This window comes from Aspergillus undulatus (genome assembly GCF_047715775.1).
Source record: "Aspergillus undulatus strain CBS 261.88 unplaced genomic scaffold BDV17scaffold_33, whole genome shotgun sequence".
NCBI lineage: Eukaryota > Fungi > Ascomycota > Eurotiomycetes > Eurotiales > Aspergillaceae > Aspergillus > Aspergillus undulatus.
The window spans coordinates 242,689-264,077 of NW_027396637.1; the positions used below are offsets into that span (position 1 = coordinate 242,689).

General features: G+C 50.7%; 8 protein-coding genes across 8 annotated transcripts; 3 read left to right on the plus strand and 5 right to left on the minus strand.

Annotated features, from left to right (window-relative positions):
- Positions 1-99: 99 nt before the first annotated feature.
- On the plus strand, positions 100-1,487 carry BDV17DRAFT_299160 (uncharacterized protein; the record flags this gene model as incomplete). The annotated part of the gene is made up of 2 exons (XM_073763821.1): positions 100-697; positions 792-1,487. Exons 1-2 carry the CDS (start codon positions 374-376, stop codon positions 1,485-1,487), a joined length of 1,020 nt encoding a protein of 339 aa, XP_073614377.1. The 5' UTR covers positions 100-373.
- A 782-nt stretch (positions 1,488-2,269) lies between these two features.
- BDV17DRAFT_292544 (OPT oligopeptide transporter protein-domain-containing protein) lies at positions 2,270-5,000 on the plus strand (the record flags this gene model as incomplete). Its single annotated transcript, XM_073762391.1, has 8 exons — positions 2,270-2,641; positions 2,745-3,019; positions 3,074-3,276; positions 3,333-3,491; positions 3,542-3,975; positions 4,039-4,221; positions 4,292-4,864; positions 4,935-5,000. The coding sequence occupies 8 exons, from the start codon at positions 2,270-2,272 to the stop codon at positions 4,998-5,000; spliced, it is 2,265 nt and encodes a 754-aa protein (XP_073614378.1).
- A 386-nt stretch (positions 5,001-5,386) lies between these two features.
- BDV17DRAFT_125341 (uncharacterized protein) lies at positions 5,387-6,374 on the minus strand. Its single transcript, XM_073754067.1, has one exon. The coding sequence runs from the start codon at positions 6,211-6,213 to the stop codon at positions 5,458-5,460; it is 756 nt and encodes a 251-aa protein (XP_073614379.1). The 5' UTR covers positions 6,214-6,374; the 3' UTR covers positions 5,387-5,457.
- A 370-nt stretch (positions 6,375-6,744) lies between these two features.
- On the minus strand, positions 6,745-7,344 carry BDV17DRAFT_292546 (uncharacterized protein; the record flags this gene model as incomplete). The annotated part of the gene is made up of 1 exon (XM_073762392.1): positions 6,745-7,344. The coding sequence occupies one exon, from the start codon at positions 7,342-7,344 to the stop codon at positions 6,745-6,747; it is 600 nt and encodes a 199-aa protein (XP_073614380.1).
- A 3,689-nt stretch (positions 7,345-11,033) lies between these two features.
- Positions 11,034-13,365, plus strand: BDV17DRAFT_125397 (sugar porter family MFS transporter). Its single transcript, XM_073754068.1, has 2 exons — positions 11,034-11,549; positions 11,610-13,365. The coding sequence occupies exons 1-2, from the start codon at positions 11,337-11,339 to the stop codon at positions 13,041-13,043; spliced, it is 1,647 nt and encodes a 548-aa protein (XP_073614381.1). The 5' UTR covers positions 11,034-11,336; the 3' UTR covers positions 13,044-13,365.
- Positions 13,366-16,739: 3,374 nt separating this feature from the next.
- On the minus strand, positions 16,740-17,667 carry BDV17DRAFT_266526 (3CxxC-type zinc finger protein). The gene is made up of 2 exons (XM_073758286.1): positions 16,929-17,667; positions 16,740-16,873 (listed from the first exon to the last, which is right to left on the minus strand). The coding sequence occupies exon 1, from the start codon at positions 17,506-17,508 to the stop codon at positions 16,963-16,965; it is 546 nt and encodes a 181-aa protein (XP_073614382.1). The 5' UTR covers positions 17,509-17,667; the 3' UTR covers positions 16,740-16,873; positions 16,929-16,962.
- Positions 17,668-18,471: 804 nt separating this feature from the next.
- On the minus strand, positions 18,472-18,945 carry BDV17DRAFT_292549 (3CxxC-type zinc finger protein; the record flags this gene model as incomplete). Its single annotated transcript, XM_073762393.1, has 1 exon — positions 18,472-18,945. The coding sequence occupies one exon, from the start codon at positions 18,943-18,945 to the stop codon at positions 18,472-18,474; it is 474 nt and encodes a 157-aa protein (XP_073614383.1).
- Positions 18,946-19,574: 629 nt separating this feature from the next.
- On the minus strand, positions 19,575-21,347 carry BDV17DRAFT_266527 (alpha/beta hydrolase). Its single transcript, XM_073758287.1, has one exon. It carries the CDS (start codon positions 21,226-21,228, stop codon positions 19,681-19,683), a length of 1,548 nt encoding a protein of 515 aa, XP_073614384.1. The 5' UTR covers positions 21,229-21,347; the 3' UTR covers positions 19,575-19,680.
- Positions 21,348-21,389: the final 42 nt, after the last annotated feature.

Here is a 21,389-nt window from a genome sequence, read left to right on the forward strand (position 1 = left end):
TTGTCTGCAGGTCCAATGGTGTTTTGGTGATCGTCAGCGGAAGCAAATACCACGAGGTCTAGGCCTTGGAAGGGAACGGAGATTCAGATTGTCGTGGATTCCTCACCTTGATCATCTCTTATCTATTCTCCGGTGAACTGAGACAACGCCCACCATCACGACTTAGCATAAGGGATATACCTAGGACCCTTTTTATTGCAATCCTCAGACTCAAAGCAATATCTTTGGTATCAGTCAGCAGAGATGGAGTTAGGGCTTGGCTTGGAGAAGAGTCGGACATGGCCCCGGTCGGAATCCTGTGTCCGACCGATGCTTATAACCAACGAGTCCCAGAGATGATTGCCCGTCAACCTGAAAATAAACAAACTCCAACATGTCCTCCAAGCTCAACATCGGCGTCGTCGGCATCGGGCGAATGGGTCAGCGTCACGCCCTGAACATCCTTCACCGAGTCCCTAGAGCGCGTTTGCTATGCGTGTGTTCCCCCGCACCGCATGAGTTAGAATGGGCGGAGCAGAATCTAAAACTAGAGGGCGTGAAAGTCTTCACAGACTTCGAAGAGATGGTTTATACACCAGGATTACAAGCAGTGGTCATCGCCTCCCCGACAAACCTGCATATAACGCATACAGTTGCGGCCATGGAGCGAGGAATACACGTTCTCTGTGAGAAGCCGATAACAACGGATGTTGCAGTTGTGAGCAGATAACCACTCTCAGAATTGCACTCATGGACTGATGAAATGCAGCTGCAACCCCCTCATCGAAACAGCAAAAAGCTCGCCAGCAAAGCTGATGGTTGGGTTCGTCCGGCGCTTCGCCAAGAACTATACGGATGCTCGACGCAAGATCGAATCAGGGCTCATCGGTAAACCTCTGATAGTTCGCTCTCAAGGAACCGAGAAGCTCGACAAGTCCGGGGTTTTCAGAAACTATGCCCGCGTTAGTGGCGGGATCTTTCTCGACACCGTCATCCACGACATCGACCTGACTCTATCATTCTTCGGAGACGCAGTGCAGCCAAAGTCCTGCTACGCGACTGGACTAGTGGCATACCAAGAGGAGATGAAGGAATTTGGGGACGTCGATAATGCCGTCGGGGTAGTGGAGTTCCAGGACAGCCGGATAGCGTACTATTACCACTCCCGGACGACAATGCACGGGTATGACAACTGTACGGAAATTGTGGGGAGCGAAGGCAAGATAGGAATCAACTTGGTACCTACCCTGAATAAGGTCCGAGTTTCGGGGGTGGGTGGGATTGTGCAAGAGGCGTTTCCAAGTTGGATTGATCAGTACCAGGAAGCGTTCGTGACCGAGATGGATGTCTTTACCGAGGTCATTTTGGAAGGCCGGGAGCTTCCAATGAGGCTTGAGGCTGCATTGACGGGACTGAAAATCGCTGAGGCGTTACAAGAAAGTCTTGTTTCCGGGAAAAAGATCGAGTTCGATGCGAATGGGGAGCGACGGCTTCGACCATTATTATGAGCATAAGTCCATATCCATGCCAACAGCGTCTACAGAAACCAATCTACCGTTCCATACCCAGCACCAATACTCGCATAGCCAGACCAGGAAGGCGTGACTGGGCCAGACTCTGTCGCTCCGTCCTTGGCCGCTATAGCCATGCCATGGGCAAAGGAAGGCATCCAACCTCCCCGTGAATGGGCCTCTTGTAACTGTTACACTACGGCACTATACTGCTGAGACATCGTCAAAAATACTCAATCTTGCTCAAGACTATGTCTTCCGAGGAACTGCATCTTCTGGGTGCCGAGTCCCGTCGAGGTCCACTATAGGCAGACACGTAAAGCTTGAGTGACAGTCCATGGACGATATCCCGAGCCCACTCTATAGACCAACTACGGTACAAGCTTCGCTCGCCCCACCGTATAGGGCTGAAATGGCATTATCAGATTACTACTGCTCGATCCAGGTCCACAAATGTGACACCTAGACCATCAAAAAGTTGCCATTCCGCCTCCGAACCGGAAACGAATGTGACTGTTTGAGTGTCTTATCTGATACTCCGAGATTTCGTCGGTTCCTGAGCACATCATGGCCTGTTCTGCTCCACTATGTCTCCTCATAGGGCTGCAGTTCCGGTTCTGGTCCACAAGTGGCTAGCGAGGGGTGCCGATAGGTACCGCACGGCAGTTCTACGGGAGAGGCAGCAGTTTTCTTTGGTCTTATCTGATGATACCTATATCAGATCATTTTTGGACGTCAGAGCGGAACTATCCACCAATCCATTCGCAGCCTCAATAGCAATGCCTACACCTATAGCCATGGGCTTGAGTGTTCAGGAACAGAAAGTTCCCACCCAACCTGAAACAACCTCTTGGGAGTCAACCCCTCGAAATCATCGGAACGACGACCATTCTCACCATTCCATTGCAGAAATAGATGAAATCGACTCGTTCTTGCGCGCTGCAAACATCGGCACTATCAAAGATGACCCCACCGAGCCTGTTCTTACGCCACGAATGTTTGCCCTAGGAATCTTCTTCTGCATCGTGGCCAGTGGTCTGAATACGCTCTATACTCTGCGCACACCATCAATAACCATTACCGCGTCGGTCGTGCTCTTGCTGGCTTTTCCACTTGGGAAGCTGTGGGAGAAAACTGTCCCAAGCTGGAAGGTTCCCTTGGGACCGTGGTCATTTAACTTGAACCCGGGTCCATTCAATACCAAGGGAGGTCCATAATAGACTGCTACATCTGCACATACTAATCTGTGAACAGGAGCATGTTCTAATATACACCATGTCAAATCTTAGCGTCAACGTTCGCCTCGGGGCTGACGTGCTCACCGAGCAGCAGAAGTTTTACGGATACAGTGCGGGTCTTGGCTTTCAGTTCGTGATTACGCTCGCCACGTTCCTAATTGGATTCTCTCTTGCCGGGCTCTGTCGTGCTATTGTTGTGGTGCCGAGAGAGCTGATCTGGCCTGGGGTTTTGAGCGTGACCACTATGGTCGCGACACTGCACAATATCGGTGAAAAAGATATGCAAGCAAGGTTTGTACTGCAAAGATGGATCATCTGGATGGTGCTAACCTTTTGCTCCGCTAGGTACGACACTTGGAAAATATCCCGCCATGCCTTCTTCTCGCTCGTCTTCTGCGTCTCGTTCTGCTGGTATTGGTTTCCAGACTTCGTTTTCCCAGCCCTTAGTCACTTCAACTTTGCTTGCTGGATTAAGCCAAAAAGCGTGGTCCTGAATCAGCTGTTGGGAATAAAGAGTGGCGCTGGCCTTATACCCATCACGTTTGATTGTAAGTGACCTTCAGAATCCTCTAGAAATAAGATGCTTACTAGATTGGCACACCAGGGAGTCAGGTGTCCTATGTAGCGTCCCCACTGCTCGTCCCCTCGTGGGCAATATTGAACGTTGCTGCAGGCCTTGTATTTTGGATTTGGATAGTGGCCGTGGCTTGCTATTATAGTAATACCTGGAATACGAGCTACCTCCCTTTTCAAAGCTCCAAAGGTATGCATGTCTATCTATGCTCTGAAGACTTACTTTCCTAACAGGAATAGTATACGATAACACCGGAAATGTGTACAATGCCACGAGAATCGTGGGCGCCGCAACTGGGTACAAACTCGATGTACAAAAATACCTTAATTACTCGCCGGTCTACATGCCCGTCACTTTTGCACTGAACTCGTTCGGACTGTCGTTTGCGACATTGACGGCTCTTCTCGTATGGGTGGTTATAGAGCACAGAAAGGCTATGGTCACTGCAGCGAAGAGAATTCCCCAGCTAATCCGCGAGTCGCTATCCTGTCGGGGTTCCTCCACAGATGCAGCGAGCAAAGCTAGCGCTGATGAAGTCCCAATGTGGTGGTATCTTGTCTCTTCTGTAGTGGCCTTGGCTCTGTCCATTCTCGCAGTGGAGTACTGGCACCTCGAGCTAAGGTGGTATGGAGTATTGCTTGCTTGTGCGGTGGCCTTGATCTTCTATGTTCCAGTAAGTCTTTCTCCTGGTTCACCGTTCCCTCTAAAAAGATACAGATCTAAATCTCTGGCACAGCTGGCTCTAGTCTACGCAACCGCAAACCTCAAGATCAAAATTGACGTTCTTTGCCGCATCATCGCAGGCCTCGTTTTCGAAGGCAAAGTCCTAGCAAACATCTGGTTCTTCGACATTGGTTATATGACTACAATCAAGGGCCTCTATTTCGCACAGGACATGAAGCTGGCCTACTACTGCAATGTAACAACATTCATGACCCTCCCTTGACAAGAGAAAAATCAGTCAATAACTAACAATCAATCCTCACTAGATCCCCCAGAAATCCCTCTTCATCGCGCAATGCACAGGAATGCTCTTCGGCACCCTCGCCTCGATCCTAACCCTCGACTGGTCCCTCGACAACATCCGAAACATCTGCACAAAGTCCGCACCCAACGGCTTCACCTGCCCCTACTCCACAACCCACTTCAACACAACACTAATCTGGGGCGCCATCGGCCCGCGCCGCTTCTTCGCAGACAACTACAAAGCCCTCCTCTACTTCCCCATCCTCGGTGCCCTGTTGGGTTTACCAATTTACTACCTTCGCCGCGTGAACCCGTCTTCGCAGCTCTGGAAGAAAATCCACATCCCGCTCTTCCTCGGCGGTCTGAACTACCTCCCGCCCGCGACAGGTATGAATTATGGTAGTTGGGTTGTTGTGGGCTTGCTATTCGGGTGGGTGGTTAAGAGAGCTAGGACCGCTTGGTGGGGGAAGTATAACTTTGTTTTGAGCGCGGCGCTGGATACGAGTGTTAGTGTTGCAGGCGTGGTGATTTTCTTTGCGATTTATTTTTCGGGCGTGAGTAGCCGGTTTTCGTGGTGGGGGACGGAGGTTTATAAGGTATGTACTGGCCCTGGCCTTATCCGGGCCTTTTTTGGATGGTTGGGTGGACTGGTGCTGATGGCTCTAGGATACGTGTGACTGGAATGGGTGCCCGTATCTTCAGGTCCCGGAAGGTGGGAAGTTAGGGGTGTAAAGTTTGTCTTGAGCTTTTGGATCCTAGACGAGCTGCAGACTTGCCGAGCTCTCGGAAAGACCTATTAAGGAGCGAACTTTGCAAAGCAGAGGGAAGAATCGGTGTGACTTGATAATAGAGGCACGGGAGTGGCACTGCCGGGCTGGGATGCCTTAGATGGAGACATACTTGAAGATAAGATTTCTGTTCTATGCAAACAGACTGACTGACAATCCTTTGGAGAATTGGTATGGGCTCCTGTTTCGGGGCGACTTACCTATGTATGATAGATATGTGTACGATCAGGTCCAACAGCGGGCAGACTAGATAGGGCTGTAAATTTAGCGCTATGGTCTCAAACGCTGTTTGACGGATGTAATTGAGGTGTCGAGAGGGCATTTATTAATTGAAGAGTGAACTAACTATTTATCCATAGATTACCATCTATCCCCATTCCGAGTCAAAGAAAGGAAAGATTCTAAAGCCTCCTTTTATACCCATAAACACTCATCCCCCTAGGAATCACCCTCCCGGGATCCATCATCTCCAAAACGCCCAACTTCCCCTTGAACATGGGATTATTAATCAATCCCCAAGCCGTCATGTGCCCGCAAAAGACCATGTACTTGTAGCCATTCACGTCGCAGAAGATCCCGTTCTTACGGGCTGCAGCTTCCATCCGTGCCGCGGGCTGTTTCAGGATGTTATGAACGTCGACGCCGACTATTGCGCGGAGGGTCTTGGCTCCTTTCGGACTCCTACTCTCGCTCCCATTGTGGGGTTGGGAGTTGGGGTTCAGGTTGCCAATGTTCTTGAGCTCGAGGTCAAGAAGATCAAAGTTTTGCGGTAGACAGGGGGCGTCTTCGGCGTAGAGACCGAATGATTCAAGGGACGGCGAGAGGTGATTCACGAATTTGAACCCCGGTTTGTGGGGACAGTTGTGCCCGTGTAGACCGAGTAAGGGAATATTCAGCTGGCGGAGTTTGGAAAATTCAGCGAGCGGGGGCCAGAATGGGTCTAATTGGATGCAGTTGCTGACGTAGCTGACGTAGGTAGTGTCGAAGAACGGTGGCTTTTTGTTTCGGCGGAACATAAAGGCACCTTGATATAGGTCGAGGTATTCCAGTTGGTCTTTGAGGTGGTGGAGCATGCTCCAGCTGTCGAAGTACTGGAGGGGTCCTCTGGGAAGAGATGTATCCTCTGCTGGGAACGAATATTCTATGTCCAGAACCATGCTGGCGGAGGTTTCGAGTGAGAGATAACAAGGTTGTTAGGTGTGGCTGTAGGTCCATCCCCTGAAGCGTGAGGTGCTCGACGATGCTGGGCGTAATATTGTTCAAGTCTTTGACCATCTCGGCACCCAACATTGTAAGGCTTTTCAGTCGAGGCAGATGCCAGTAGTTTTGTAGTCCAAGATGGAAGTCCTCCCCTCGTGAAGGGGTAGGGCAACAGGGGCCGTGTGGTAGCTCTTTGCCTGCAACTTGAATGGACTCAACCCTGGACAGAGGGTGATAGTGGCCACAGCATACGGGGGGAGGGAACGCCTGCCTGTTGCCATGCCCACGATCTGCTCGAAGAACAGGTCCTCGCCTTTTCCCCAAACATCACAGGTCAGACGGACGAGCTTTGGGCAGAGTGCGATAACCAAAGCCGTAAGGGGCGCTTGGGCGCCCGAAGCGACAGGATCCGAGTTACTCCCGGCAAGGCCTAATTTGGCACTGCGTGCCTAATCCCGACCAAAAACGGCATCTAGTACGGAATCAAGTCATCTCCAGTGCAGCCTATAGTGCGCCACCGCATGCGCAGACTTTAGCTCCTCTGAAATACTACAATCCCCCTCAAAGCATGGTTCGCAAAACGCCTGGTAAGCCTGGCGGTTAACCAAGCTGTCATGCTCCGTCTGTTCGAGCCATCGAATCGCCCAATACTGGTCAAAGACATCTAAGCACTTCCACCAAAGCAAAAGGTTTTGCCGCACATGACGCGGATCGAACTGGATCTCCTCATGGATACCCCAAGTCGTCAGTGTGAGCTCCTTCACGAAGGTAGCGAGATGCCGGTGCTGAACAAGGGTGCGTAGGAAGCCACAGAGAGAGGCGAGGTCGTTTACGCTACCATGAAACCGGTAGTGCGCGTAGAGAGCGGGTGTGAAGATGCAGTTCCAGGTCGAGATTACCCGACATAGCTGTGCAGGTACCGAACTAAGGTAGTTTGGCCGATCGGTCCTGCCGCCCATGATATACTCGTTGATCATTTGGAGAATTTCTCGGGGTAGGATCAGACGCTGAGACTGGTCTCCGAATTGATAGTGTAGACCGGGGCTCCGGCCAATATCTGGGCAGCTGAAACTGCTTTTCGCCGGCATGATGTTGGAGACCGCCTAGATGATGTTCGAATATGTTGTAGATGAGAAAGTGAGCGCGCCGAGAAAAGAGTTTGAGTATAAACGCAATATGATCTCGGAGGCTGCCCTTGATTTTGTGTACAAGGGTTATACTTAAATGAACTCCCAGGCAGTATTCCTGGAACAATGTCAGCAAAGGTTTATTTGTCGAAGTATGAAACCACATCTTCGACGTTCGAAAGTTCCTTCACGTTGCAAAGTTTCGAAAACAAGCAGATGTAGTTGGCGTCAAAGAACCTGGAACAGACAGCAAAGATGTAGACCGTCATTACCGAATTGCATGGGGTTCTCGTGCGGTAAAATCAGTAAGAGCCATATTTCCAGAACACTTCACGCCGTCCACAACTATGGGACTGGGAGACAAAGTAATAGTGAGATGATGTAGTCCCCACGTATGATCCAGTACAGCGAAGGAGTTCAAGTGTCTCAAGGGAACATAAGTAATCGCCAGGTGAGGAAAGGGTGAACGTGAACCGCTCCCAGTTTGGCAGCATACCTACCTATATACCACGGCGAAATCGGCATTCTGTTCCAAGTACCTTGAAAGCAAGAATAATCCTAGCAAGTTAGGAGTATTCTGCCAGAGAGACCATTGAACAAGTATGTTTGTTTGTGTATCACTCGAACCCAAGCAAGATAAAGTATGATCACACTACAATCTATCTAAAAGCCAAGATCAATCTAAATGGCTTAGAAGGGTCTCAGATACTGTAAGGTCCTATATGACCAGAACCGCCGATGTCGAGCATTGTTCGCAGACGCTAACTCCTAGCTGAGTCGGAGCGCCACAGAGTATGCCCTATGGAATCAGCAAAAACGAACTAAGGCCTAGCGAAATAATGAATCAGAAGGCCACGCCCTTTGGAAACCGAACTCGGCAGACTTTCACCGTCAATTGCGATGCGGGGTTTAGCCCCAAGCCCAAGAACAAAGTATAAGACGCCGAGCCCGAGAAAACTCCGGTCAAGCAGGTTGTCGGTAACCCGGCACTTGGCCAAGATGTCCTTACTCCAAGTCGGCGTCGGCAGTACGGCGCCTGGAGCCGGTCGAGCAGCCAAGAAGTAAGATTTTTGTATCGGGGCCCGAGGCGAGTAGATGGTTTGGCCTTGGTTCAGCGCAGAAAGCCCGATGTCTGTTTTGCTCTTCGAATGCGTACGGCTTGGCCGTCTGAAAGGGGCTGTGCCTGAATGCCGCGATGAATGTCGGAGGTCCTATAAAGGTGGATTCCCTGGATGTAAAAGTGCGCTATACCTGCAAGACCCTCTTGTCGGATGAGGTCGGCAACGAGAGCACCATAGAAGGCAATCAAATTTCCACTTTCCATTCCATGTCAGGGGAGGCTTCAATTATCCGGAGACCGATCAAACGGAATTATAGCTCATCGTTATTTGGGAAAAGTAAGCGAGAAGTACGCGGTTCAATATTATTCAGAACAAGGTGTATCCCAGTGGATTCAGGCAAGCCACAGTGTGTCAACGAATCCACGGTATGTGGGCTTAGAGCCTCCTTGTTTCATCAATGTGTTAATAGGAAAAAAATAGATAGGGGTAACAATACCTGGGTTCCATGCTCCCAATATAATCGAGGAAAGTACAGTTGCACAGCAGGAGGAGTAGTCTGTGTACTCAGTGCGTTGTTTCTAGATCAATGGCCACCACCTTGAGATGGGTGAAATGTTACACGGCCATCCTCGGTATCGACGCAAGTGAGCAGAAAGATTTCAGCATGGGCATATTGCACGCCTTTGACAGCGAGGACTCTGGAAGTGTCTCATGTCTTTTCGCGCGAGAGGTCTGAGCAAGGAGTGCACGTCGACCATATTCGGTGGCTTGAGTCCTGACAGCCGGGCCTCAAAATGCAGTTCCCGGATGCGCTACCAGTGTCGCTGCCAGAATGTTTATCCGGGGTAGAGTTTTCCCTTGACAAGTTGTCAGAATCGACTGTGGAGAACGGAAATTAGCAGACACTAGGCACGGAGGAATGGGCGAATGGACGGTGAGTCGGGAAGTGGTCCTGGAAGGATTCAAGGAACAGTAGAGTGGTGAGATCCAGGACAGGTCTAGGTTAACGTGGCATGGTGGAACGTTGCACGGTTCAAAGTCGGAGGGTAAGCCGCCATCCACGAAACACTGCCAGTAGTCGTAGTCGTATAGAGATCTATATCTAACTACCCCAGTCTCCCCAGACTGTCTGATCGTAGTCGCTAACGCAAAGCACTCACCGGTGAGACGGCGAGGTATCTCCCCAGTTTCAGCAGTCCAGTCCGTCTGGGGAGGCGAAAAATATTCTTCGCTTGGAAATCCCCGCAATAGAATAGAGCCGGCGCTGGAACTTGGTAGCGACTAGCGAGACCAGACTCAAGCCTTTCTCAAGGCAACGGGCGAGACGCTATTTTGGTGGGTGGCGCCAGCCAAAATGCGAACCGTACCATGATGTTCCACTTTTCTGATTCGTGACTCAGTCCTGGACACGAAGTCATTCGAAATCAAGCCAGACGTTATTCCGGAGAGAGAGTTTTGTGAGCGGGAATTGCATGGCGTGCATTAGCGAGCCAAGTTGGAGCGCTTAATCCTCGGCTTAGGCGTTGTCTTGCTCCGAAAGTGCCGAATGCTTTTGGCTGCCAAGCAATTTCCGAGTAGTAGAGCAGTCGTAGTGTGATAGAAGCCCAGAAAGTTCGAGATGTACCCTGTAGTCAGCGTCACATAATGATAGTAACTGGCACTGCCACTGATGAGGCTATGGGACTCACGTGCCTCGGTCGCACCCGAGCGCTCAATCCGCGGTTCGTTCAGGCAGGGTTACATTGCACTGCGAAGAACTGGCAAGCGTAGCATCCACTATAGTATCAGCTTTGGCCTCGAGTTATGATTACCTGGCACACTGGAACATCACTAAGGATGAGAATACTTTTTCCAGTATAATTAGGGTAGATGTTGCTGAATAGTAATAGCGAGAAAATGGTCGTGTAGAGGACTGAATCTTGCCAGGTGCAGTCTCTGCGGACCACGTGGTTGGCCAGAAGGCCGCCCCCTGCGGGCGCGTGTCCCAAAGCGGAGCGACTGCCGTCCGGGACTGATTGTCTTGGCAGCACCGATTCTTCGCGACTCTTTGCAACTCTCCACAATCCACCCCCGACCTCTCCCCCGACTCTCAGCTCGGGGTTGACCCGAGTTTCTGTTTGGCCAGATCCAGTTGGCTTGTCGTTGCCACGGCTCGATTTCCAAACAGAATTGGTCTTGGCTAGACTTGTCTTCTCTAGCGTCTGCCAGCGTCTCAGGCTCTCAGCCCTCAGCCAGGCCCCCCAGGTTAAGCCAGCATCGAAGGGAACACAAGCAGCCCGTCAGTAATATTGCTGCAGCAGTCCAACTCAATGCAACGTATATTCGGAGACCGCAGAACCCAGACACAATATGTGATTGGTCATGTCATCCTTCGCAGGTGGTCAGAGCACTTCCAAAGTGACAAGTCGTGGGCTTGACTAGTTTTGCCGCCCCTTCACTGTCTCGGTACCAGCAAACCACTCAGCGGAGAGAATTTAATTGAATTCACACCAACAGTGGGGATGCCCGCTAATTGCCTCCGCTAATTCAGCGACGGCTTGGGAAAGAGAAACCAGGCGAGAAAATTTGGCTGGACCGCATGAGCCCGTGGAGCCGAGTTGTCAGGTGCATTCCCCGTGGGCATCCCCGGGACCCGGTCTGATGCCGACTCTGATTCATGCCATGGGGAAACCGCGATTCCCGTCTGCTCGGTTTCGAATGCATTCACTGCCTGCATGAGCTATAAATTGCTTGTGTTTCCCTCCTCTTCTTGCTTTCCTTCCGTCTGTCACTTCATCTCTCCATCTCTTCACCCTCTCACAACAACCCCGGCTTCAATTACGTGCCCCACATACAACAGCGGAATATTTCTCTTCTTCTCTTACCTAGCATCTCTTCGATTCGATTGTCACCATGGCGGACGACGCTGGAGGCCAAGTTGAGGCCCCCGTCACCGTGGCGGCGGACGGTGTTGTTGATGGCCAGCGGGTTGAAGCCCCCGTCACCTGGAAGACCTACATGATGTGCGCCTTTGCTGCCTTTGGTGGTATCTTCTTCGGTTATGACTCTGGTTACATCAACGGTGTTATGGCGATGGACTACTTCGTCCATGAATTCTCCGGAAAGGTGAGCGCCGAGCCGATTCTTTTGCTCATGGTGACTGAGCTAACCTATCTTGTGTTACAGATCAAAGCCGACTACGAGCCGGATAACCTAGATGCCTATGTGATCTCTTCTTCCAACAAATCCCTTATCACGTCTATTCTATCTTGCGGAACATTCTTTGGTGCTCTCATTGCTGGTGACCTTGCCGATTGGTTTGGTCGTCGCACAACTATCATCAGCGGCTGCGCAATCTTTATGGTTGGCGTTGCCTTGCAGACCGCCTCTACCACCGTTGCTCTGCTTGTCGTTGGTCGTTTGATTGCTGGATTCGGTGTCGGTTTCGTCTCCGCCATTCTCATTCTATACATGTCAGAAATCGCTCCCCGCAAGGTTCGTGGTGCTATTGTCTCCGGATACCAATTCTGTGTGACCATTGGTCTCATGCTGGCTTCTTGCGTGGACTACGGTACCCAGAACCGCACTGATTCCGGTTCATACCGTATCCCCATTGCTCTGCAACTTCTCTGGGCTATGATCCTCGCCGGCGGACTGTTCCTCCTTCCCGAGTCCCCCCGTTACTTTGTACGAAAGGGTAATCTGGCCGACGCTGCTAGTTCGCTAGCCCGCGTCCGCGGTCAACCTCAAGACTCACACTACGTCAAGGAAGAACTGGCTGAAATTGTCGCCAACAACGAATACGAAATGCAGCAGATCCCCCAGGGCGGCTACTTTGTCACTTGGTTCAACTGCTTCCGCGGAAGTCTGTGGTCTCCCAACAGCAACCTTCGCCGGACAATTTTGGGTACCTCTCTTCAAATGATGCAACAGTGGACTGGTGTCAACTTTGTCTTTTACTTTGGCACCACTTTCTTCAAGGACCTTGGCACCATCTCCGACCCGTTCCTGATCAGCATGATCACCACCATTGTCAACGTCTTCTCCACACCCGTCTCTTTCTACACCATGGAGAAGCTCGGTCGTCGTCCCCTCCTTCTCTGGGGAGCTTTGGGCATGGTTGTCTGCCAGTTTATCGTGGCCATCGCCGGCGTCGTCGACGGTCAAAATCCCCAAACCGTCAGCGCCCAGATCGCCTTCATCTGTATCTATATCTTCTTCTTCGCCTCTACCTGGGGACCTGGCGCCTGGGTCGTCATTGGCGAGATCTACCCGCTGCCCATCCGTTCCCGCGGTGTCGCCCTCTCCACCGCCTCTAACTGGCTCTGGAACTGCATCATCGCCGTTATCACCCCCTACATGGTTGACGCTGACAAGGGCAACCTCAAGTCAAAGGTGTTCTTCATCTGGGGCTCTCTATGTGCCTGCGCCTTTGTATACGCTTATTTCCTCATCCCCGAGACCAAGGGTCTCACTCTTGAGCAGGTCGACAAGATGATGGAAGAGACCACCCCCCGCACTTCCGCCAAGTGGAAGCCCCATGACACTTTCGCTCATGAGATGGGTCTCACTGAGAAGGATGTGACCACGACCATTGAGGACGTTGCCCAGAAGGCTTAAGCTGTGCTTGGCTCTTGTATTTGTGTTTCCCGTCACGCTTGGGTCTTGGGTGGCTTGGACTTTTTTGCATTAATACTTTTTGTTGCGATTTCTTTTTTTTTTTTTTCTATCAGAGTACCATATATACCATCGCTATGCGTCATGTCCGTCATGCTTTACCCTTCATGTCAATGAAAGAATAATTTAGATTCATTTCATCATATTGGTCCTAGTAAACAGCTCAAACTCAAGTGCTATCTATATTCGTATATTTCAAACTATTTGCACTCACATATTAATTTTTTTCAATTTCAGTGACCAACCTTGCATTTATCATGCGTCCTCTACCCCTAACCTCTTATTACTCCTTCTCTTCCCCTATCCACCACTCCTCTTTCCATAAGTGATATCTATAATTCTCACAACGCCCCGCTTGTCACAACCACGATCCATTTCTAGTGCAGCTTGCAGTGTGCCACCGCATACGCAGACTTTAGCAACATCCAGATGCTCAGCGGAGGGGTGCCCAACAAGGATCAGTGAACGCGGCATCCGTCGGCTCGCGAGCCTTCGACATGGGTCTTCGAGGGGACATGTTTTCGTCTTCTCTGGGCTTTCGAGACGGTGATCGTGAAGGTCGAGAAGAAGGCTTGGAGGAAGGGGTCTAAGCTTCAAAGAGAGGAGAAAGGCCTCCCAAAGACTCTTGGACATCGTCCTCAAACTCCTCGTCCGTTACATCAGCCGCACCGCTGATGGCCACCGATCGATGCATGATCCACTGCGTTTGGAGTAATTCAAATGAGGATAACGGGTGTGTCTTTGGGTCTTGTGTCGAGATAGTTATTACATCCCCAGAAATGATGCGCCTATCTTTGTCGCCGTACCATAATTTTGCTCCTAGATGGCCGGATTTAAGATTCGATGGTAGATCCGGAGGCTCGGAAATCGGCACAAGCTTCGAGTACCTGCTCACTGGTAACCAGAAAAATCGCAGACCCATTGTCTTGCCGTCTGTTGATGGCTGGCAAGGCTTGAGGGCGAATCTCGCTTTCCCCCATGAACGGTGAGCCGACGCGGATAGGCAGATCAAGGTGGCGCAGTGCTCGGTCAGCTCCGCGTCCCCAACAGACTCCTTCCACGCCTGGATCTTCGAGGCACTCCAGTAATTCTGGAGGACCGCCCAGAAGTGGAGCTGTACGGCCGAATCCGGTCGACAACTGAGGGGACTGCGCGTTTGCGAGGTGTCACAGTGTTAAGAGATCGACTGAGTGACGCAAGGCGATGTCCCTAATATAATAGCGGTCACAGTGAGTTAGCAAAGAGCTGGGCCTGCTAGCGGATCCTCCTGCTGACGAGATAGACTTACACTGCCGAATCTGACTGAGATCATCCCCAGTGAATTCTCGAATGACGGCCAAGGGGCTGGTCTTCGCACGACCATTTATTTGCTGGAGCAAATTCAAGGTCTGCCAACCACAAGCAACCTCGAGTGGCTGAATCGGTAGGGAGATTTGGAAGTGGCCTGAGAGATTTCCTGGAGGAGTTTGACGCGCTTCGCGTCAAACGGTTCGTCGGCAGCCGATATTTTGAGGACAGTAATGAAGAGAATCTTGATCGAAGGATTTGGTACTGAGTGGAGGATAGTAACAATCGTGGATGGGCGGAGTGTTAAAGCAAAGGCACGAGTCCCGCGGATATGAGATCCTAATCTACTTGGTCGTCACATTCACATTCCCATTTACACTCATTCTCAAATGAGAGAAGTCATGTTACATGGAAACGAACAGAGATATGAGGATAGTTGTGATTTTGTTGGTACGAAGATTAATAAATAAATGGTGGATTTTAGAAGGATCCTGAAGATTGGGAGGCAACAGAGGTGTGGACAGGTAAGGTGAGGCGACCAAGATGCTGTACGGTGGCGGTGGTGGTCGTGGGACAGAAATGGGTGGGTTGGAAGGAAGAAAATGGAAGCAAGGGAGATTCTGCAATGCGTTGTGCTACACGTGGATGGGCTTCAAGACAACAAAAGCAGACCTTCGCCTCTGCATTGTTCTCTGTGTCAAGGCTTTGCAGTGAATCTATCCTGGGTAATTCACAGAGAGAGGCAGCGGCAGCCTCTTGCCCCGCGAACCTCCAAGTAACCCATGCAGTTGTGGGCTCCTCGTCCATTTCTTCTTAAGCATAGCAATATCACCTGTCAAGCAAGGCAGCATAGCATATCGTACATGGTCTCAGGTCTGTCACTCCTCAAATGCCTATAGATAGGGCCGTAAGGCGAGGTTGGGCGAGTAGGAAGCCAAGAAGATAGGATATAAACCGTCTAGGCAGCCTGAACAGACTAACAAAGCAGAAGACCGCTACGACCAGGACTGAGTACGTGAAGATGGTTCCTGCGGGGGCTAGACTTGAAGGTAGACCAGACCCAGGTCGTTAAAGCACTAGGAGGTTAGGTTCGAGATGTTGTTGGTGCTGTTGTTGCCGGTGTTGCTGTTTGCAAGTATAGGGGTGGAACTCTAGGAGGGACAACCAGGCATGTATCAAGAGATGATACTCGTGATGTTGATGAGTTCTGGCCTGAATGGCGCGCGGTGGGAAGTGCGCTCAATAGCATGTTCAAAGAGCGCAGTGATTTTTTTTTCTTTTTCTCCGCTGTAGGGCATCAAGATTAAATATCGGGTTCATTTTCATCACCTTGGTCCTGGTAAACAGCTCAAACTCAAGCTATATACTCGTACATTTCAAACCATTTGCATCCGTGTCAATTCCTTCAATCAGTCACTTGCCTTGCATCTATCATCCATAATTTTCACAATGTCCCGCTTTACATCCCTCACAATGCTCATTATTATGATTCCACTTGAAGTCATCATCCCAAATCGGTCTCTCAACTTCAATCCCGTTCCATTTTTTTTTTCATTCTGTACACAGTCCGGTCCGCGTAAGTCTCGTCCAATTCTGGCGTCGCAACCCACTTGCAGAGCTTGCACCGCTGATGATATACGCGTGCGTTGCAGCGGTCATCGGCGTACATTCGGATCGAAAGTGCTATAACCATACTGCTCCACGTTCTATGGCAGACAGAGTTCGGACACACGAATTTCCCGCAGCATTTTGTGTCTTCGTGGGCGAGAGTGAAGGCATCCGTGTCGTCTTCGTGGAAGGTGTAGGGGAGGATGGTTGTTTGTTCAAGCGGCCTCGCAACGGATAGGTGCAGCTCGGGGTACATTGAGGAGACCAAGGGGGTGTTTTTCTTATTGTTTTGCTTGGCTTTGCCTTTGCCCTTGTATTTGCCTCTGCCGTGGTAGTTGCTAGTTGCTTTGTGAATGGGAATTGGGTTTAGAGGAATTGGACCCAGCTTGCTTCGTCCAGGGTCCATTCGGCGAGGGTGAGATTGGAAGTGATGCTGGTGTTGATGTCGGTATTGGTGTCGGTCGCCATATTGGTTCAAAGACGACGTTGATGGAATGAAAGTAATTTCAGGGCACTGATTGGTGGCATCAGATGAGATGCTCATAGAATTGGCCTCAACGCCGGGCAGAGATCTATTTACATAGAGGGAAGGCACGACCCAGAGATGTCCCGGAGGAAGGAGCAACTGCTAGGCGCAAAGTGAAGGATCAAAAGAAAGATTGACACATCGAAATTTATGGACCGTAAGAGTAACGCATTCTTGAGATCTCTAAATCTACCATGTTCTATTCTCTAGGTTCAGTCTTGTAGCCCAACTGATCCAACGCTCTATCCCGGCCCTTGTATTAAAAACATCCGTTCCACCATACAGTATCTATCACAGAAACCTCCTTCTTGGACTGGTCCTATTTCCCCGCAAGTGGTCATCGAGCCAATCTCTAGAGATCTCGTCAGTATAGGTCGCGTGTGTTCATAATTACTACCCAGTAGTACTCATTTCATAGCGCAGCTTACTCCGACTGACTCCTCAATCCTTTTTAAGACCCCGACAATGGCCCGCCTTGCACCCCTCGCAACGCGTCTGATCATGAGGCCCCTTACTCTGTCGAGAATAAGCTGGCCTCTCGACATGCTCTCCACTCCACCTTTTGAGGCAACACACCACGCGCTCAGTATAAGAGTCCTTAAGACGCTCATTAAGCTCCGGTTCGGATAGCGAATCACACTCGGCGCACCGCTGGTAATACACGCGCGCGTTATAACGGTTTCTCTCGTAGAGCCTTATCACGATAGGGATGCACTTGCTGCCCCAGCCCTTCTTTTTGCAGGTGTTGTTGGAGCAGGTGAAGCGGCCCATGATGTTGCTGTTGCAGGACTCTATAGCGTCGGCGTCATCATCGATGGGGTGGAATTCGAAGAGCAGATCGCTGGTATCGAAGAGAAGAGCCTGCACTGATATGTGCAAGTCGCCGTACATCTTGTAGGTTTCGGGGCCATCGTTGGCGTTGACGTTGGCTTTGCGGTTGCGGGCCATGTTGGGTAAGGCTCGTATGAATGTACGGTAGTTGACCATAGTGGCGATATTGTTGATATTGATAGGAAGATGAATGGATAAATGGATAAATCCTACCCCATGTGATCGGGGTGGAATAGAGGGATGGTAGGGTAAGACGAGGCGATCCCGACGTTGGTGTGGCTGCGGAAAAGAAGAATAATAGAACAAGAGAGTGGCAGGGTGGAGAGAGAAGGGAGATATGGAAGAAGGGAAGAAGGGAAGAAGGGAGGAGAGGAAGAAAGAATGAACTAGAAGTCAAGAAAGGCCGGCTTTGTGTTAGTTGTGTTGTGATGACGATGATGCTGAGGATGATGACAAACAGACAAGCCTGGACGGGATCAAAACTTTGCATCATTCTTCATGAAGTCCCAGAGGTAGGCAGTTGCCTAGATATCATCAATGTTGGATGAGACCGACTGGACAGCATTGCCGTCTGAGTCCATGGTCGGGTTGTGATATCCCTCAAGGCATCGGCGGGTGCTGGGCATATGAAGATAGGACGTTATCAATCTTATAGAGCCCATGGCTGCCCAGTGCCACCATCTGTCTTAGCCAGTATTAGGGTGATAATAAGCTCAAAAAATGAGTTGTAAGAGTTAATGACATATACTGATGAGTCTGGGACCTAAATAAGTGCCGTCTGCAGAATGAATCTTGTTATTCGAAACCTCAACATTAAATAAAGTGCATACAAATTGATCAGTTTAAGCTCATCCACGACCATCTACAAATAATGAGATCTCTAAATCTAGACCATTCCAAGTTCCTAACCTGGTAAACAAATCAATCCAACGTCTTATCTGACTCGTACATCCAAGAACCTTCGCACCTCGATACTCCAGAAAGCCGCTCATCGAACAGGGTCCGTCCAGGAAACTTCCACCATCGCAACGTTCCTAGAGACTCAGTCAGTCAGTCCCGGCAGTTATAGAGCCAGATGGCTACATCTGGGCTGGCTCTCACCTCAGCACCCCTAACAGTCTACCCACGACAATGACCAGCCAAACACCCCTCACATCTCTCCTGATCATGAGGCCGCCGACTACTCTTTTGTTTCCTTCTATTCTCCTCAACGGACACTCCATTCCACTTCTTGATCCAATACGCAACACGTTCCGCATAAATCATCTCATCCACAAGAGGCCGGACAGCACCCTCACACATTTCGCAACGCTGGTGGTAAATTCTCGCATTGTACTTGCTCTCAGGGTAGAGACGGATCGTCATCGCGATCCTTTTGCTTCCCCAGCCACCCTTGGTGCAGCCGGGATCGGTGCAGATGAACTTTCCAGGGATGGATATGTCGCTGGCCTTGATGCAGGTTTTGTAGGCGTCTCGCTTGTGGAAGGCCATGGAGAGGTCGAAGGGGTCTAGGAGCGAGGTGACCGACTCGTGGAGGGTGGGATACATTGAGAATGGTCTTGTGCAGGTGTAGCTGGCGTTGCGGGGAGGCATTTTGACTGGATCGGTGCGGTCTGCTGATGGTTTGATTGTGATTGAGGAGGTGGTGACCTTACGCAGTGTTGGTCTTGACTGTGATGGTGATATTGTGGAAATGGAGATGGCCAATCTAGTCTTGATATTGATTTGATGTAGATATAACCATCTAATAGGTATTGATAGAGTTCGTAAGGATGGGTAGAAAAGAAGGTGACGAGAATGCGGCGGTGGCGAAGAGGAAGAAAAGAAGGAAGGAGAGCGCAGGGAAAAGAGAAGAACAAAGAGAAATGTGCATCTCCTTGTGCTGCGTTATGGATATCGGCAACTGGACATGTCACTGGAACTTGGCGGGCACTTGCAGTCAGATTCACATTTACGCTCACACTCATTCTTCACTCTGTTGGCTTACATAGGGCAGAACAAAGAGAAGGGATGCATATAAACTGGCAGCTAGACAAGACCATTGATGCCCATCCCTTTTCAACTGCGGCCTCACTGCTCGTCCAACAGCTTATATAGTTCCCCTTCCCCTTCCCGTCGTCCCCTTTATTCGGCGCCTGAAATTGAACAATTCTTAGGCAAGATGCTAAATCTCCTCAGGAAGGGGGCCAGAGACTGCACTAGGTTGACTTCGTGTATTATGTGGTTTATGTGCTAATGGATAATACTTGATAGCTGTGTGTAGAAGCAGATGCCTCTGATCCTGATAGATATCTCTCGCATATGCACTATGAAAAACTTCCATGCGCCTCACGAGTCAACAACAATATTATCTCTCGGCAACGTCCCATTAACCAAGAAAGCATCAATAAACGCACTCGCCTCCCCACCCATCAGCGAGTAACTAGTATGCCCACTCCCATCTTTCGTAAGGAGCACACCAGACGGAATCTGCTCGAGCATGCCATTCGCCCACACATAACTTGTCTCAGGGTCATGGAACGCATTCACCAGAAGGATAGGCGGGGTGTGCTTCATGGCCGTTGCGTTGAGGCGATGCGGCGGGTTGCCAACCGGTGCGGGCCACCCGATGCAAGCGGATTGGTAGAGGTAAGATTGCGTTGCACCCTTGGTGTGTGGTGCGAGGTATTCGGCCATGAGAGCTTTGTATTTTAGGTCAGATAGAACTGTAGAAGAGTGCAGCCAGTCCGAGCACCCAATTGCGAAGCCCGGGAAGGATGAGTCTGTTTCGGTTCTCGCGAGGCCGGACGATAGGCCTGAGGCGTCACCGGATAGGGTGTCGTTGAGGTAGCCTGCTAATGTCGCCCAACCGGGTCTTGAGACTCCCGGGTTGCCGTCCACGAACGGGAGGATGGGTTGAGTGTTTGTGCGGATATCTTCACCAGTTACGATGGGGCGGCAGGTGCTTTGGTCCCCTTTGCAGGAAAGGGCGTGGATGGGCGACTCGTCGGCAGCTGCGACGAGTTCGTCGAAGATGGCAGGGAGGTTCTGATCCTTGAAGGGACATTCGTCGGCTGTAGCGGTGTTGTTGCACCAGGCGAAGAACTGGTTGAGCGTGTCTTCGTAAGTCGAGACTTCAGTTCGTAGGGTGTCAGTCTCAGACTGGGAGTGGTCGAGCATCCCGTCAAGGACCATCCGTCCAACATGCTGCGGGTAGAGCTCTGCATATGCGCCGCCGAGCTGAGTGCCATATGAAAGACCGATCCAGTTCAGCTTCTCCTCGCCCAGCGCGATGCGGGTGGCTTCAAGATCCTTGGCGGCGCTGGTCGTGTCGAGGTGGTAGAACAAAGACCCAGTCTTATTGCAACAACTCTCACCAAACGCCTTGTTCGTGTTTACCAACTCCTCAAATTCCCCTTCAGTCTTTGGGAAGAGCGGAGTCGCAACCCGCTTGTTCCACAGGTCAGGATCGCACTTGACCCTGGTGCTCAGACCAATCCCGCGCGGGTCCAGTCCAATAACATCGTAGTGATCCACTGTCGCATTTGTGTAGTAGCTCATGCCCAGAGCCTGAGCCATGGCTGACACAGATGCCGGTCCTCCAGGGCCGCCCGGATTGTAGATTATACTACCCAGTCGCTTTCTGGGCTTGGTGGCGCGGTAGCGCGCCATTCCAAGGGTGATGTTCTCGCCATGGGGATGGTTCCAGTCGACAGGCACCTGGAACTCCGCGCAGTCGAGAGTCGGTGCTGATGCTAGCAATGGGACGTACTCTTCAGAAGCAAGGTTTGATACAAGCTCCGACAGAGCCGGGAAGTGTTCTGTAGTGCAGTTCTTCCATTGAAGCGAAGTTGCACCGGAAAGGGAAACGAGTGGTAAGAGGAGTAAAGGAAGCATGACGATTGAGGTGAGTTTTGTTTGGCAGTGTGCAGCGGGGGTTGAAGACAAGATAAATAGACGATCGTAAAGGAGATGCCTGCTTATCACTGCCCCATACAGCTCCAGCTGACTGCGCCATGACGTAAAGGATCCCAGTCCAGGCTGACTGGAATTAAATT